The following is a 13,867-nucleotide window of genomic DNA, read 5'->3' on the forward strand; positions in this document are numbered from 1 at the left end:
CTGATCTCTTGGATAGGAGAATCCTTAGCTGTTTCAGTAGAGATACAGGTACCTCTTACGAACTCATCCACATTATCAGACCAAGATTCCAAAGCTTTGGAGACTGCAGCTATCGCAAGGACTGGCTTACATGCCATTCCTGACGTCAGGTAGATCCTTTTTAAATCCGAATCAATTTGCCTCTCCAAAGGATCTTTAAAAGATACAATGTCTTCTAAGGGAAGCATTACATATCTTGCTAGTCTCATTAAAGCTGCATCCACTAATGGAGCTGATTCAAGGTGCTTTACTTCCTCTTCCTTTAAAAGGATATGGTTTCAAGACCCTTGACTGCATGGAACTTTTCTTGTCCATTTTGCTCCATTCCTCAGAAATGACATCGCCCAGCTCAGAGAGAAAAGGAAAATACTGTCGCTCCTTATTAAGCTGCTTGAAAAACTTCCTCTGTTTTGGGGGAGAAGTAACTGGATCTTCCCACTTCAAGGCCTCTTTTACTGCCTTCACCAAAGAAGGAACTAAACGTAGGGCTGCAACTAACGATTATTTTCATAATCGATTAGTTGGCCGATTATTGTTTCGATTAATCGGTTAATAACCTTAAAAAAAAAAAAAAAAATGGTGGCATATAATTTAGTTAATGAGCTAAGTTTTAAAAAACTCTATGCAGTGGTAAATATAAATAACCAACTATATGGTTAGGGAGTAAAATATCTAATCCACTCTGAGAATAACAGACAGAAGAGATATACTGTATATACTATTAGAGGAGATATACTGTATAAACTGTTAGAGAAGAGATATACTGTACATACTATTAAAGGGTGAATCTGATAAATATCAGACTCAGAGATCAAATGTCTTCCTTCAAAAAAAATTTAAATTTTAAGTATGTTCGTTCGATTTTCTAATCGTTAGTGGGGTCAAGTCGAAGTTCATTTTCAACCACAGTGACGGGAAAATTTGGAAATAGAAAACTTCTTGGTCAAAGGAATTTTCAGACAGTGTTTGTGGTTTTCGTTCATAAATTACATTAATTTTAAAAACAATATTAAAAACAAGTGAAAATTTTAAACATTCTTTTATTCAGCGAATATACAAAGATTTTTCGTCTGAATATTCTCGTCTGAAAATTGATCTGTGTGGCCAGCATAAGGCTCGGTACACACCTATGCAGTTTGCTTTTGATCTGTTTCTGCAGTGCTTTTTGCTGTGCATTTTGATTTTTGCGCACGTAATTTTGCGGCGATTTGCGTTTTTGCATTTTTTTTTTTAGACAATTTGTTGTTGGGCAGATTAAAAAACACAAATTGCTGCAAAAACGCATTAAATGCTTTTCTGCAGCTTCTCTATTGAAGCATATTGAACCAAAAAAGCACAGTTTTTGCGTTTAAAAAAAAGTCCCTGACCCTTTCCAAATACGCAGCGGCTGAAAAAAGCATAGATGTGAACGTGTCCAATGGGAAACCATGTTAATGAACTGCAATGCGCTTCTGCAAAAAAGCACCAAAAAAACACATAGATGTGAACCAGGTCTAAGACGTTTAGTAACATAATGGGGTTAAAAAAACTAAAATGAGCCCTTTTTATAGTACAAAAAAAAAAAGCAGATAATCACTACTGTAAGGGGTTCATTTTTTTTACTGTAGAACAGTGAAAGTAATATTTACAGTAGTGATTATTTGCTCTTTTTGTACTATAAAGGGCTCGTTTTAGTTTTTTTAACCCCATTATGTTACTGGCCGATTAATCGATTATGAAAATAGTAATCGATTAATTTCATAATCGATTAGTTGTCGATTAATCGATTAGTTGTTTCAGCCCTAAACTAAAGCATACTCAAACCCCACGCCAGGATCTTCCAGATCCGATTCGCTATCTGAAACAGGAGCAGAAGGGTGACTTGGCTGGGAAGATTCCCATGTCTCATGCACAGAACCTTCACCCACTGGAGGGCATAATGGGTCTGATGGGGAATCACGGGGCTGTTGGGCCTTTCTCTCCTGTAGAGATTCTTTCACAACCCGCCTCACCATAGATTCTAAACGCTGGTCTGCACCATCCCTCTCATCTGCAGCTTTAGAGAAGCAGTGATCACAGAGAGATTTGTCTGTTGGAACAGGCATCCTGCATCCCCAGCATGATTTTCCTGAACTCTCTCTAGAGTGAGATGAAGGGGGGTGAGAAGGATTTTTATTGCGCTGTTCAGATCTGGAAGGAGATCTATGATGGCTAGACCTGGAGGAAGATTGCAGGTGGTGCGATTTTGATGATCCACTTCCTTTATGGGAACTACAGTGTGGATCAGACCTAGAAAGACTGTGAGGAAAGAAATCAGCTGGTGTCCTAAAATCCTACTCTCAATCCTTGTACAGGCAGAAAAGCAAAACTGCAAACATACCTGCTACAAGCGGGCTGGCCACTAGGGGGCAGTGAGGAGTCCATATTGTCAATACAATAGGAAGCTGCAGAGACAGATTCACAGATTCAGCTGACTGACAACAGACCACCCCCAGACAATAGAGATTGTCTTACCTTGAATCGCCAATATAGTTGCCCCGGGAAGTCGCCGTATCCCCCATGATCATTCCCAGGGCTCTGTAAGCTTCCCACAGCTTTTAAAAGTGGCGCCCGTGACGTCATCGCCGACGTCAGACGCGAGGCGCTCGCGCGCATGCGTGAACCAAGCCTCGACTTCGTATTGGGTCCGCGCATGCGCAGAGCGCACGCCGGTACCCGGAAGTCACAGAGAGAGCGGCTGCTGGAACGCAGAGAGCGTCAGCACCGATTCTAGGACACCAATGAAGCAGGAAAGACACACAGAGGTATGATAACACATAAACACTGCTGCCATATGTAAATGAATGTAAAAACCTTACCCCTCCACCTACGATCACCTGGGCCGAGGAACGCCATCCATACACACACACACACACACACACACACACACACACCGGACTTGGCAGCAGATAATGGTCGCCTGAAGCATTAGGCAAACAGACCGTGCGCACATAGATGAACCGATCCAATCTTCAGCGTTACTCTGCTATATACTCCATACCCTGCTTAACAGTCAGGGCTTGTCGGAGGAATCTTTGGCACTCGGCAGCATCGATCGTAGGGAGGTTTATCTTCAGGTAGGAGAACCAACACCTGGTCCTACGGAGGAGGACAAAAAAGGAACATGGATAGCAGCCTAGAGCAAAGATTTATGGGAGAGGGGGTCCTATTGGGTAGTTATGGAGGCGAAGCCTACCCACACGTATGCTGCCATGGAGCCTGTCAGGAAAAGTTTTTTGTTTTTTGTTAATACATTTTGCAAACAGGTAATTTTTCTCCTTCATAGATGTATGCTGATAAGGCGGCACTGGTGGGCATTGATAGGGGAACCCGCTGACAACTGGAATAACAAAGGAAAAAAAAAAAAAAGGAAGGTGTGGGGTTGGCACATTTAACCACTTGCTGACCGCCTCACGCAGATATACTGCGGCAGAATGGCATGGGCAGGCAGAGTAACGTATGGGTATGTTACTCGTCTACCACGAGCAAGTTGCACAATGCGCCCCCCGGTGCCCGAGGCAATCGGCATCGCTTCAGGAGCGATCCGTGCTGAGGGGGAGGCACTGATTCATGGCCACCCCCTTGCGATCGCTCCTGGTGAATGGAATACTTCCTCTGCTTCTGTAATGTAAACACAGAAGCAGAGGAAGTGATGTCATCGCTCCTCGTGAAGCCTTTTCGTTACGGCTTCCGAGGAGAGAAGGCATCAAGTAAGTTTGCACCAACACTACACGAACAGTAGAACATGCAGGCACACTAATCACCCCCCACTGCACACCCTGTCACAGTGACACCAATAACAGTTTTTATTTTTTTACTGATTACTGCATTGGTGTCATTTGTGGCAGTTATAAGTGGTAGGGCAGTTAGTGGTAGGCCCTTTTTAGGTCTAGGGTACCCCCCTACCCCCCCCAGTAAAGGTTTAACCTGTTAACCCCTGTCACTAAGCTATCTTTTTTCTGATCACCATATTAGTGTCACAGGTGACGCTAGGTAGCCAGGTAAGTATTTAGGTTCACCGTCAGCTTTTTATAGCTTCAGGTACCCCCAGATACTACCTAATAAAGGTTTTAACCCCCTGATTGCCCCCTAGTTAACCCTTTCACCAGTGATCACCGTATAACTGTTACGGGTGACGCTGGTTAGTTAGTTTGTTTTTTATAGTGTCAGGGCACCCGCCATTTATTACCTAATAAAGGTTTAACCCCCTGATCGTCTGGCGGGTGATATCAGTTAGGTATTACTGTCAGATATGGTCTGCATTGCCCCAGGCAGCGTCAGGTTAGTGCCAGTACCGCTAACACCCACGCACGCAGCATACATCTCCCTTAGTGGTATAGTATCTGAACGGATCAATATCTGATCAGATCTATACTATTGTCCCCAGCAGTTTAGGGTTCCCAAAAACGCAGTGTTAGTGGGATCAGATACCTGCTAGCACCTGCGTTTTGCCCCTCCGCCCAGCCCAGCCCACCCAAGTGCAGTATCGATCGATCACTGTCACTTACAAAACACTAAACACATAACTGCAGCGTTTGCAGAGTCAGGCCTGATCCCTGCGATCGCTAACAGTTTTTTTGGTAGCGTTTGTTACATTTGCTGACAGTCTAGGAGCTTTTTTTACCTGTGAGTCTCACTACTGTACCAGTAAATTTAGAGCCCAAAAGGTACAGTAGTGAAGAGGCCTACACGTTTCTGAGCATGACAGATAGTTAAGAGGAAGTCACTCATCTGTCAGATTCAGGCTCAGATAAAATGAGAAAAAAAAAAATAAAAATAAATATATATATATATATAAATATAAATATTCAGAAGCTCTGACCCTGTTGGTACTGGGAGTCACAGTACACGGTTCATTGGATTGCACCCATCACTTTAATCATTATCTTTTTTGCTTTTTTGGACAATAATCACACACATTGGTGTGTCACGCTATCACATATTTATATTTTATTTTTATGCACATCGTTCGATTTGTTTGTTACATTCACCTTTTTGCACTTTGTTTATATACATTGCACTTATCCAGATTATTTTGCTTCACCCAATATTGCACTTTATTATTGATCTATTTCGCACTATTTAGAGTTTATTTATGCAATATGAATTGTATTCTATGCATTTATTGTTTACTATGTTTTTTTTTTTTGTTTGCTTTGCAGGTATGGTATGTCTTACTGTTATACTGTAATGTTACTTTGTCTTATTGTTAACCATCATTTGCTTAGCAGGTACGCCATTCAGTTGCAGCGCAGATTTATTTATCTTGACAGCAACAGCGTTTGCTCCCACGATACATAAAGCCGTGACTCCAATGCTGTAGGAGGTGATTTCACCACCACAGTTAAAAACAAAAATGGTGTATGTATGCCCATCAATAGAAGTGGGTGGATGAAGGGAGGTATTCTAATGGTGGGCATACCCACCGATCAATCTCTTTTTTTCGTTCAACCCACAGGCTGCATGAAAAAAGAAGATTAAAATATATGCCCAACAAGGGCCAGTAATGTACTGGTATGTTGCTGGACTTTGAGTGGTTAAACCAGAATGATGCCTGTGGGTTTAGGTATCATCTTGGTATCATTCTTTTCAGCCAGCGCGGTCGGCTTTCATGTAAAAGAAATCCTAGCAGCTAATTAGCCTCTAGACTGCTTTTACAAGCAGTGGGAGGGAATGTCCCGTCCCCCCCCCCCCCCCTCCCACCGTCTTCCTTGGTTTTCTCTGGCTTTCCTGTCCCAACAGGGAACCTGAGAATGCAGCCAGTGATTCAGCAAGTTGACCATAGAGGTGATCAGAGACCAAAACGGCTCCAATCATCTCTATGGCCTAAGAAACCGGAAGCTACGAGCATTTCATGACTTAGATTTGGCCGGATGTAAACCGCGCCATTGGGAAATTGGGAAAGCATTTTATCACACCGATTTTGGTGTGGTCAGATGCTTTGGGGGCAGAGGAGAGATCTAGGGTCTAATAGACCCCAATTTGTTCAATAAAAGAGTACCTGTCACTACCTATTGCAATCATAGGGGATACTTACATTCCCTGAGATAACAATAAAACAAAAAAATGAAAGGAACAGTTTAAAAATAAGATAAAAAAGAAAAAAATAAATAAATAAAAAAAAAAAACCTGTCCTCCCTTGCTCTCACGCAAAGGCGTTCTGAATGCAAGCGTCGATCTGGCGTAAAATTTAAACAGCAATTGCACCATGCATGTGAGGTATCACTGCGAAGGTCAGATTGAGGGCAGTAAATTTAGCAGTAGACCTCCTCCGTAAATATAAAGTGATAACCTGTAAAGGCTTTTAAAAATGTATGTAGTTTGTCGCCACTGCATGTTTGTGCGCATTTTTAAAGCATGTCGTGTTTGGTATCCATGTACTCAGCCTAAGATCATCTTTATTTCATCAAACATTTGGGCAATATAGTGTGTTTTAGTGCATAAAAATTAAAGTGTGTTTTTTCCCAAAAAAATGCATTTGAAAAATCGCTGCGCAAATACTGTGCGAAAAAAAAGGAAACACCCACCATTTTAATCTGTAGGGCCTTTGCTTTAAAATATATATATATATATATATATATATATATATATATATATATATATATATATATATATATATATATATATATATATATATATATATATATATATATTTGGGGGTTCAAAGTAATTTTCTTGCAAAAAAAAAATATTTTTTCATGTAAACAAAGTGTCTTCAAGTGGTTAGAAGAGTGGGTGATGTGTGACATAAGCTTCTAAATGTTATGCATAAAATGCCAGGACAGTTCAACACCCGCCCCCCCCCCCCCTCCCATGACCCCATTTTGGAAAGAAGACACCCCAAGCTATTTGTTGAGAGGTATGTTGAGTCCATGAAATATTTTATATTGTGACACAAGTTGCGGGAAAAAGACAATTTTTTTTTTTTGCACAAAGTTGTCAGTAAATGATATATTGCTCAAACTTGCCATGGGCATATGTGAAATTACACCCCAAAATACATTCTGTTGCTTCTCCTGAGTACGGGGATACCACATGTGTGAGACTTTTTGGAAGCCTAGCCACGTACAGGACCCCGAAAACCAAGCACCACCTTCAGGCTTTCTAAGGGTATAAATTTTTGATTTCACTCCTCACTGCCTATCACAGTTTCGGAGGCCATGGAATGCCCAGATGGCACAAAACACCCCCAAATGACCCCATTTTGGAAAGTAGACACCCCAAGCTATTTTCTGAGAGGTATGGTGAATATTTTGCAGACCTTTGCTTTTTGTCACAACGTTTTGAAAATTGAAAAAAGAAAAAAAACAAACAAAAAAAAAAAAATTGTGATAGGTAGTGAGGAGTGAAATCAAAAATTTACGCCCTTAGAAATCCTGAAGGCAGTGCTTGGTTTTCGGGGTCCCGTACACGGCTAGGCTCCCAAAAAGTCCCACACGTGGTATCCCCGTACTCAGGAGAAGCAACAGAATGTATTTTGGGGTGTAATTCCACATATGCCAATGGCATGTTTGAGCAATATATCATTTAGTGACAACTTTGTGCAAAAAAAAAAAAAAAAAGAAAGTTTGTCAACTTGTGTTAAAATATAAAATATTCCATGGACTCCACATGCCTCTCAGCAAATAGCTTGGGGTATCTACTTTCCAAAATTGGGTCATTTGGTGCCATCTTGGCATTTTTGGTCTTTTCTCCGTTTATATCGCAAAAAATTAAAATGGCAGAGGCAATCAAATACCATCAAAAGAAAGCTCTATTTGTGGGTAAAAAAGGACGCAAGTTTTGTTTGGGTACAACATTGCATGACCGTGCGATTACCAGTTAAAGCGACGCAGTGCCAAATTGTAAAAAGTGCTCTGGTCAGGAAGGGGGTAAAACCTTCCGGGGCTGAAGTGGTTAAGTTCCTTCCCCTGTGGACGGTGAGATTCCCCCATTTGGGGGTGTGGCCCTCAGCTGGACATCACTGATCCTTTACAATAGGGCCAGTGCCATCACTTAGGAGCAGTGACAAATGTGCAAGCTCTGACTAGGGATCATACCCAACAGCTAAGCAGGGACTGAGCTTTAAAGTGACCCTGTTGCTTTGTCCTCTATGGATAAAACACAGTTCATCCTAAAAGGTCCAGGTAAACTAAGAGGAACCATGAAAATGTAATTCTGCAATCAATATTTGACAGGTTAGTGCAAAATTGCAGGTTCTCTAAAATCTAAAAATATTCAAGAACATGCACAGGAGAGGCAACTAGAACTGGTTAGATCATGTTACTACAATAAATATTGTCCATAGTGATGGGAGGAGGGCCTCAAAAATAATCAGAAAGGTATAGACATGATCAGGAGCAATCTCCTGTGCTTAATCAGTGAGCTTTTGTGAAGGTTTATGTGTCAGATAAGTGAGGAGAAAGATAGATGATCAGGAGCAGACTGGAGTTGATTGACTAGAACTGGAGAGTGCAAAATCTGGTGCAGCTCTGCATAGAAATCAATCGGCTTCCAGGTTTTTTTTGTCAAAGCTTAAACAGGCCGACATTAGAAAACCTAATGGCCATTTGGCTACCATGCAGAGCTGCACCAATTTGTTTTTAGTAAAATCAACCCCAGTGTGCCTAGTGGAGTAGGTGGTGTTAATAGTAGGTCTGACAGTGGCTGTGACTTGGAACTTTGTAGATATAAATTCTGGCTAGAGGTCCCCTATACATTTAGATCAATGGGACATATTGCAGATGTACATAGCCGAGTCCTAAAAAAAAATGCAAGACACTTTTTTCTTCTACGAATCCATAGTGTAGATGACGATGATGAAATTGTTTCTTTCCATCTTCGAATAGTGTGGATGCATCCATGAGCGATGTGCTCCAGTTATTTTCAGGCACACAACTCATTTCCTGGTTTGATTCATGGAGATCATAACTGTCCCAGAAGATACCAGGTGTAGCATCTATTCCATCTACATAGCTCAGTAAATCATACAAGGAGATTTCTGCATCACAATCATCCAGGGTTCGTATGGTTTCATTTCCAAGCACACAACTCCTTCTCTTGTTGTATTCATGGAGATCATAACTGTCCCAGACAATACTAGGTGTAATATAAATTTCTTGTACACAATTTCTGTATCACAATGGTCCTGTATGACAACATGTGAAATTAAATCCGCAGGAACCAAGAAATAGAAGATCTGCTGAGTAACCTGTGGCTCAGTATTAATCGTTGGTTCATTCTCTGTAGCTGTACATGACAAGGCATCCGCATCTAAATTTGTCAAGGTGTCTGAGCTTTCTGTTGATAAAGCTGTGTCAGTGATTTCGGGACATTGTGAGTGTGCACCTGGCAGTGTAGAATAGTAATCAAAGCTTAGAGGAAGAGTTCATACAACCAAAGAGCTCTATTGCAGTGTTCAACAAAACACACTTAAAGAGCTTGTCTGAGGACAAACGCTCACCAAGTTTTTATATCATTTTCCTTAAACGGTCCATGATTTCCTTCGATATTCCGACTGAATCTGCCCCCCCTTCACCTTCTACTATAGCGTTCCCATGTTGCACACCACGTGTGCTGTCTGCCGGACCCCGCTCATTATCATGCTGCTTCTTGCTGCATACCAGATGTGACGTCTGCACCAGACATTCCCAGAATATATACATGAACTAGCAGGGACTGCTGATGGTATCTTTCTGGTTTGCTTATTGGTTTACCAGTGCATCCTGGGATATCTCATACCTGCAATACCTCCAAAATAAAGCAACGCTGAATAAAAGCCTTTGAAAAACTGCAGGTGCCAGCTTTGTTATAGACTTCTATGGAGGCTTTGAAGCACCAAGCAAGCGGCATGGGTTATGATTTTTGAAGCAAAGCAAACTCAGCGTGTAAACAGGACTTCAAGCTTACCATTTTATTTAGTGACGGGGCTTTGATTGGCATTCGGGGCGCTTCAAAAAAGCTTGTCCAATGCCATGTTTTGAAGCAAGTGTAAATGAGCCCTAATGGATATATTTATGTTTATCCATCTTTTAGGTGTTTTCCGGGTTATCTATTCATCAGCTTTCACTAATGAAGCAAAATTTGAAGGCTGCAACCTAGGAACTGCCATGCCGCAAGTCAAAGTGGAGGATGTTCAATGTCTGCAGTGCCATTTATAAACTGAACTGTAGAAGTAAGGCCTCATGTACACGGCTGCTGGTAAACGGAAATTTAGGAGCAGTTGGGCATTTTTTTTTCCAACTGCTCCTGAACTCTCCTGATATCTTATCAGTACATGTACACAGGGTCGTTTACAGTAGTTTCTAGACAGTTGAGTTTAGAGGCTTTTTTTGGAATGCAAAAAAATGGGTTCAGAAGCTGCGTTTAGAGGCATTTCAAGCACCAGACGCTTCTAAACGCGGTAACTCTCATGTAGCCATGTTTTGTTTACAGGCGTTTTTAATTTTTGGCTATTTTTTACTTACCTAGTCTCCATCCTGCCATCGTAAGTAACCTGTACATTAACCCCTTCACCTAAGCTTTGCTCGATGTATGGCCTGTATGCACTGTACCTAGTACACCGCTACCAACTTCATGTTTTACCCACCTCAATTACCAGAAGGTTTTTTAGCCTTTTCAAAAAATTATGGCAAAACGTGAGATCACCTTGGGACATCTACTTTTCTAAAAAGGGGTCATTTTTGGGCGGGGGGGGGGGGGGGGTTGTATGTCCTGGCATTTTTATTTTAACAGAAAATAAGGGAATTTTTTATCTATTTTTTTAATTCAAAAATAAATAAAACCCAGTGGTTACTAAAAACCATCAAAAATTACTTTGAGTACAATGTTGTATGAGTGAGTAATTGTCAGTCAAACTATCACAGCACTAAAAACTGAAAAACTGCGTGGTAGTAAAGGGATATTACAGGCTGGTACTGTGATTGCAAGTTCACTTGCAGTATATCTATTTCTAAAATCCTTTGGGCTTTAAGGGACAAACATTAAGGGCCCATTCACACCATGACACATTGCACTAAGAGTGACAAATTTCCTAATCTTTAAAGTCCACCAAAAAATGAGAAAAAAGCAGATGGAGCTCAACAGCGTTAAACTGAAAAAAATCAAAGTTTTCTTCACCTAGACTCGTAGTCCAGATAGCTAATACAGTGAACTGTGGACCTCGCTCTTTCATCTTTCTGCTTAGCCTGGGGGTCTCTGTAATCATTTGCTAGTCTCCTAATATCATTGATTTATGTGTGTAAAACTACCACCTATATTTAATACTTTTGTTTTTAGAAAGAAAACATTGCAGAATGAAAGAATCCTTCTACGTTTTATGAACTACCAGGATAAGGATTTTCTCTTTCATGTCCTCAAACCAAATTAAATTGGTTCTTGCGGAAAGCAAAAATTACATTTGGCAAAAGTATGAACTTTTATTAATCTAACACGTTATCTTTTCAGGTTTTTAGGAGTCATGCCTGCCTACAGCACAGAGGACGATGCCCTTACAACCAAGATAGTAACATTTTATGAGAATAAAACCGCATCTGACGTTCCATCTCACCAGGCAACTGTTCTGTTATTTGAACCATCAAATGGCAGTTTGAAGGCAGTAAGTATAATGCATTTACTTGCACCATTAATTGTATATAGCAATGGCTTTTATATAATTTTTATATTGGAAAATTCCAGTAGGGGGAGCTGTAACCATGCTTTTTGAAGGGCTTTTTCCAGTTTGAGTTTGATATGTATTACTAGAAGGTTGCTCGATTAGGAACTAGTTAAACTCTGTGCGTAATGCGTTGTTTTTCTTACTTTCGGTGCCATGCTGGCATACCTAAAAGTAATAAACGGAAGAAACTGCTTATCTTGCTTGGCAGATTATTTCTGATTTTCAGATTCACACTAGATCACGTCATTGTTAAATAATGTGCAACAATAACTTACAAAAATTTGAATAGCAGAAATGTTAACTACTTGTCTAAGTCATAAATAAAGGTCTTTATAAAGAATATGTTTGGCTCAAAGAAGCAGCTATTTTGTAGAATGTGTCCATTTACTAGGATTAACAGGAGTCTGATTTAGGGCTCCTTTACACTTGTTCGTGTGGGGGGTAAAAATAGGTGGTTGAGCCTTGTTTTTACTGCATCCCACCCTACTGTCCCCTTAAAGCAGAACTTCATTCAAAAAGTGAAGTATCGCTGTTGTGACAAAGGGCTATATATTAAATATGGTGCTGCGCTAATCCAAAATGAATAAAAGTCGTAATGTGACACTTACAATCATGGTGAGTATAAGACTACCCTTGTGGGGGCGTGAAGTGCACTGAAAGTGAATTTGCTGATATGTAAAGAAAAGCAAAGTGCAGGGTGCAGTGGGGTGTATATACTCTCTATAGTAATAAATTAATTTCCCTTAATCAGCTAGTGTACAGAAACTAAAAAAAATGATACATCCAATATAGTAATTAATACCAATCATACAGTGTGAACCAGTGATAAGCCGTGCGTTTTTTGAAACGTGAACATTAAAAAATAATGCACTCAGTATAACGATAATAAATAAATAAAACATCCAGTGTGAGCCAATATTGTGCTGCACGTCCAAGCAAGTCTCAGGACGTATTAACCAATCTAAAGTGGCCAGTGCAAACAAAGCCAGTGCTTAAGACGAGGGTAACACGAAAAATTACAAACAATCACAAAGTGACATGTGCAATAAAAACAGTGACTTCAATAGGTCATCAGTCCGTATAGTGCCACTCGGTGAATCAATGCATATAGCAAGATATCTCCATAGACCAATCAATCTGGTAGATTGGAGCTGTGGAATGTGTAGACCAGAAAGGAATAATGGATCTTCTTCATGCAAAAATCCTACACCAGTAAGCAGTGGCCCCTTACCTCATTATACTGAGGTTACAGCATAAATCAAAAGCCGCTGGTACCGGCTCCTTAAAGAGTGGGTCCTGGATCCTAAACACGATCTTCATATGCCTTAAAACCCTCAGGAGGCGAAGCGGCCATAAATAAAGAAAAGGGGATGCCACATAGTGCAGTAGTTTGAACGAAAATCAATATTAAAACAAGCGGTACTCACATAGCATAAGACAAAGATCGCAAAACTCCAACGAGTAACACAATTCACCCCCCGATCACCCCCCAGTTAACCCCTTCACCACCTGTCACTGTGTCGACAAGTACAGCAATCAGATTTTTTTTTTTTGATCGCTGTACTAGTGTCATTAGTGACAAAAATCAGTGTTAGGGTAATTAGTCTTAGGCTCAGATAGGTCCAGGGACCCCCCCCCCCCCCAACCCCCCCAATAAAGGTTTAACCCCTTGATTACCCCGTCACCTGTGATCACAGTATAAATATCACAGGTGACGCAGAATATATTTTGGGGTGTAATTCCACATATAACCAGGCCATGTGTGAGCAATATATCATTTAGAGACAACTTTGTGTACATTTTTTTTTTTTTTTTTAAATCATTTTTTTTGTGACAAAAAATAAAATATTCAATTGGCTCAACATGCCTCTCAGAAATTTCCTTGGGGTGTCTACTTTCCAAAATGGGGTCATTTGGGGGGGTTTGTACTGCCCTGCCATTTTGGCACCTCATGAAATGACACAAACTAAAAGCTGCGTAAATTCCAGAAAATGTACCCTAGTTTGTAGACGCTATAACTTTTGCGCAAACCAAAAAATATATATTTATTGACTTTTTTTTTACCAAAGACATGTGGCTGAATACATTTTGGCCTAAATGTATGACTAAAATTAAGTTTATTACATTTTTTTTATAACAAAAAGTAGAAAATATCATTTCTTTTCTTTCTTTTTT

At 40.4% G+C, this 13,867-nt stretch overlaps 1 protein-coding gene across 2 annotated transcripts in view; it reads left to right on the forward strand.

The window, feature by feature from the left end:
* CRYM (crystallin mu) overlaps positions 1–13,867 on the forward strand; it is a 192,229-nt gene that overhangs the window by 39,854 nt on the left and 138,508 nt on the right. For both annotated transcript variants that reach the window (XM_073591049.1, XM_073591048.1), the window contains exon 2: positions 11,482–11,632. In XM_073591049.1, the coding sequence (XP_073447150.1) occupies positions 11,482–11,632 (151 nt within the window). The remainder of the gene's footprint in view (positions 1–11,481; positions 11,633–13,867) is intronic.

This window comes from Aquarana catesbeiana, linkage group LG06, assembly GCF_042186555.1.
Source record: "Aquarana catesbeiana isolate 2022-GZ linkage group LG06, ASM4218655v1, whole genome shotgun sequence".
In the NCBI taxonomy this organism is placed as follows: domain Eukaryota; kingdom Metazoa; phylum Chordata; class Amphibia; order Anura; family Ranidae; genus Aquarana; species Aquarana catesbeiana.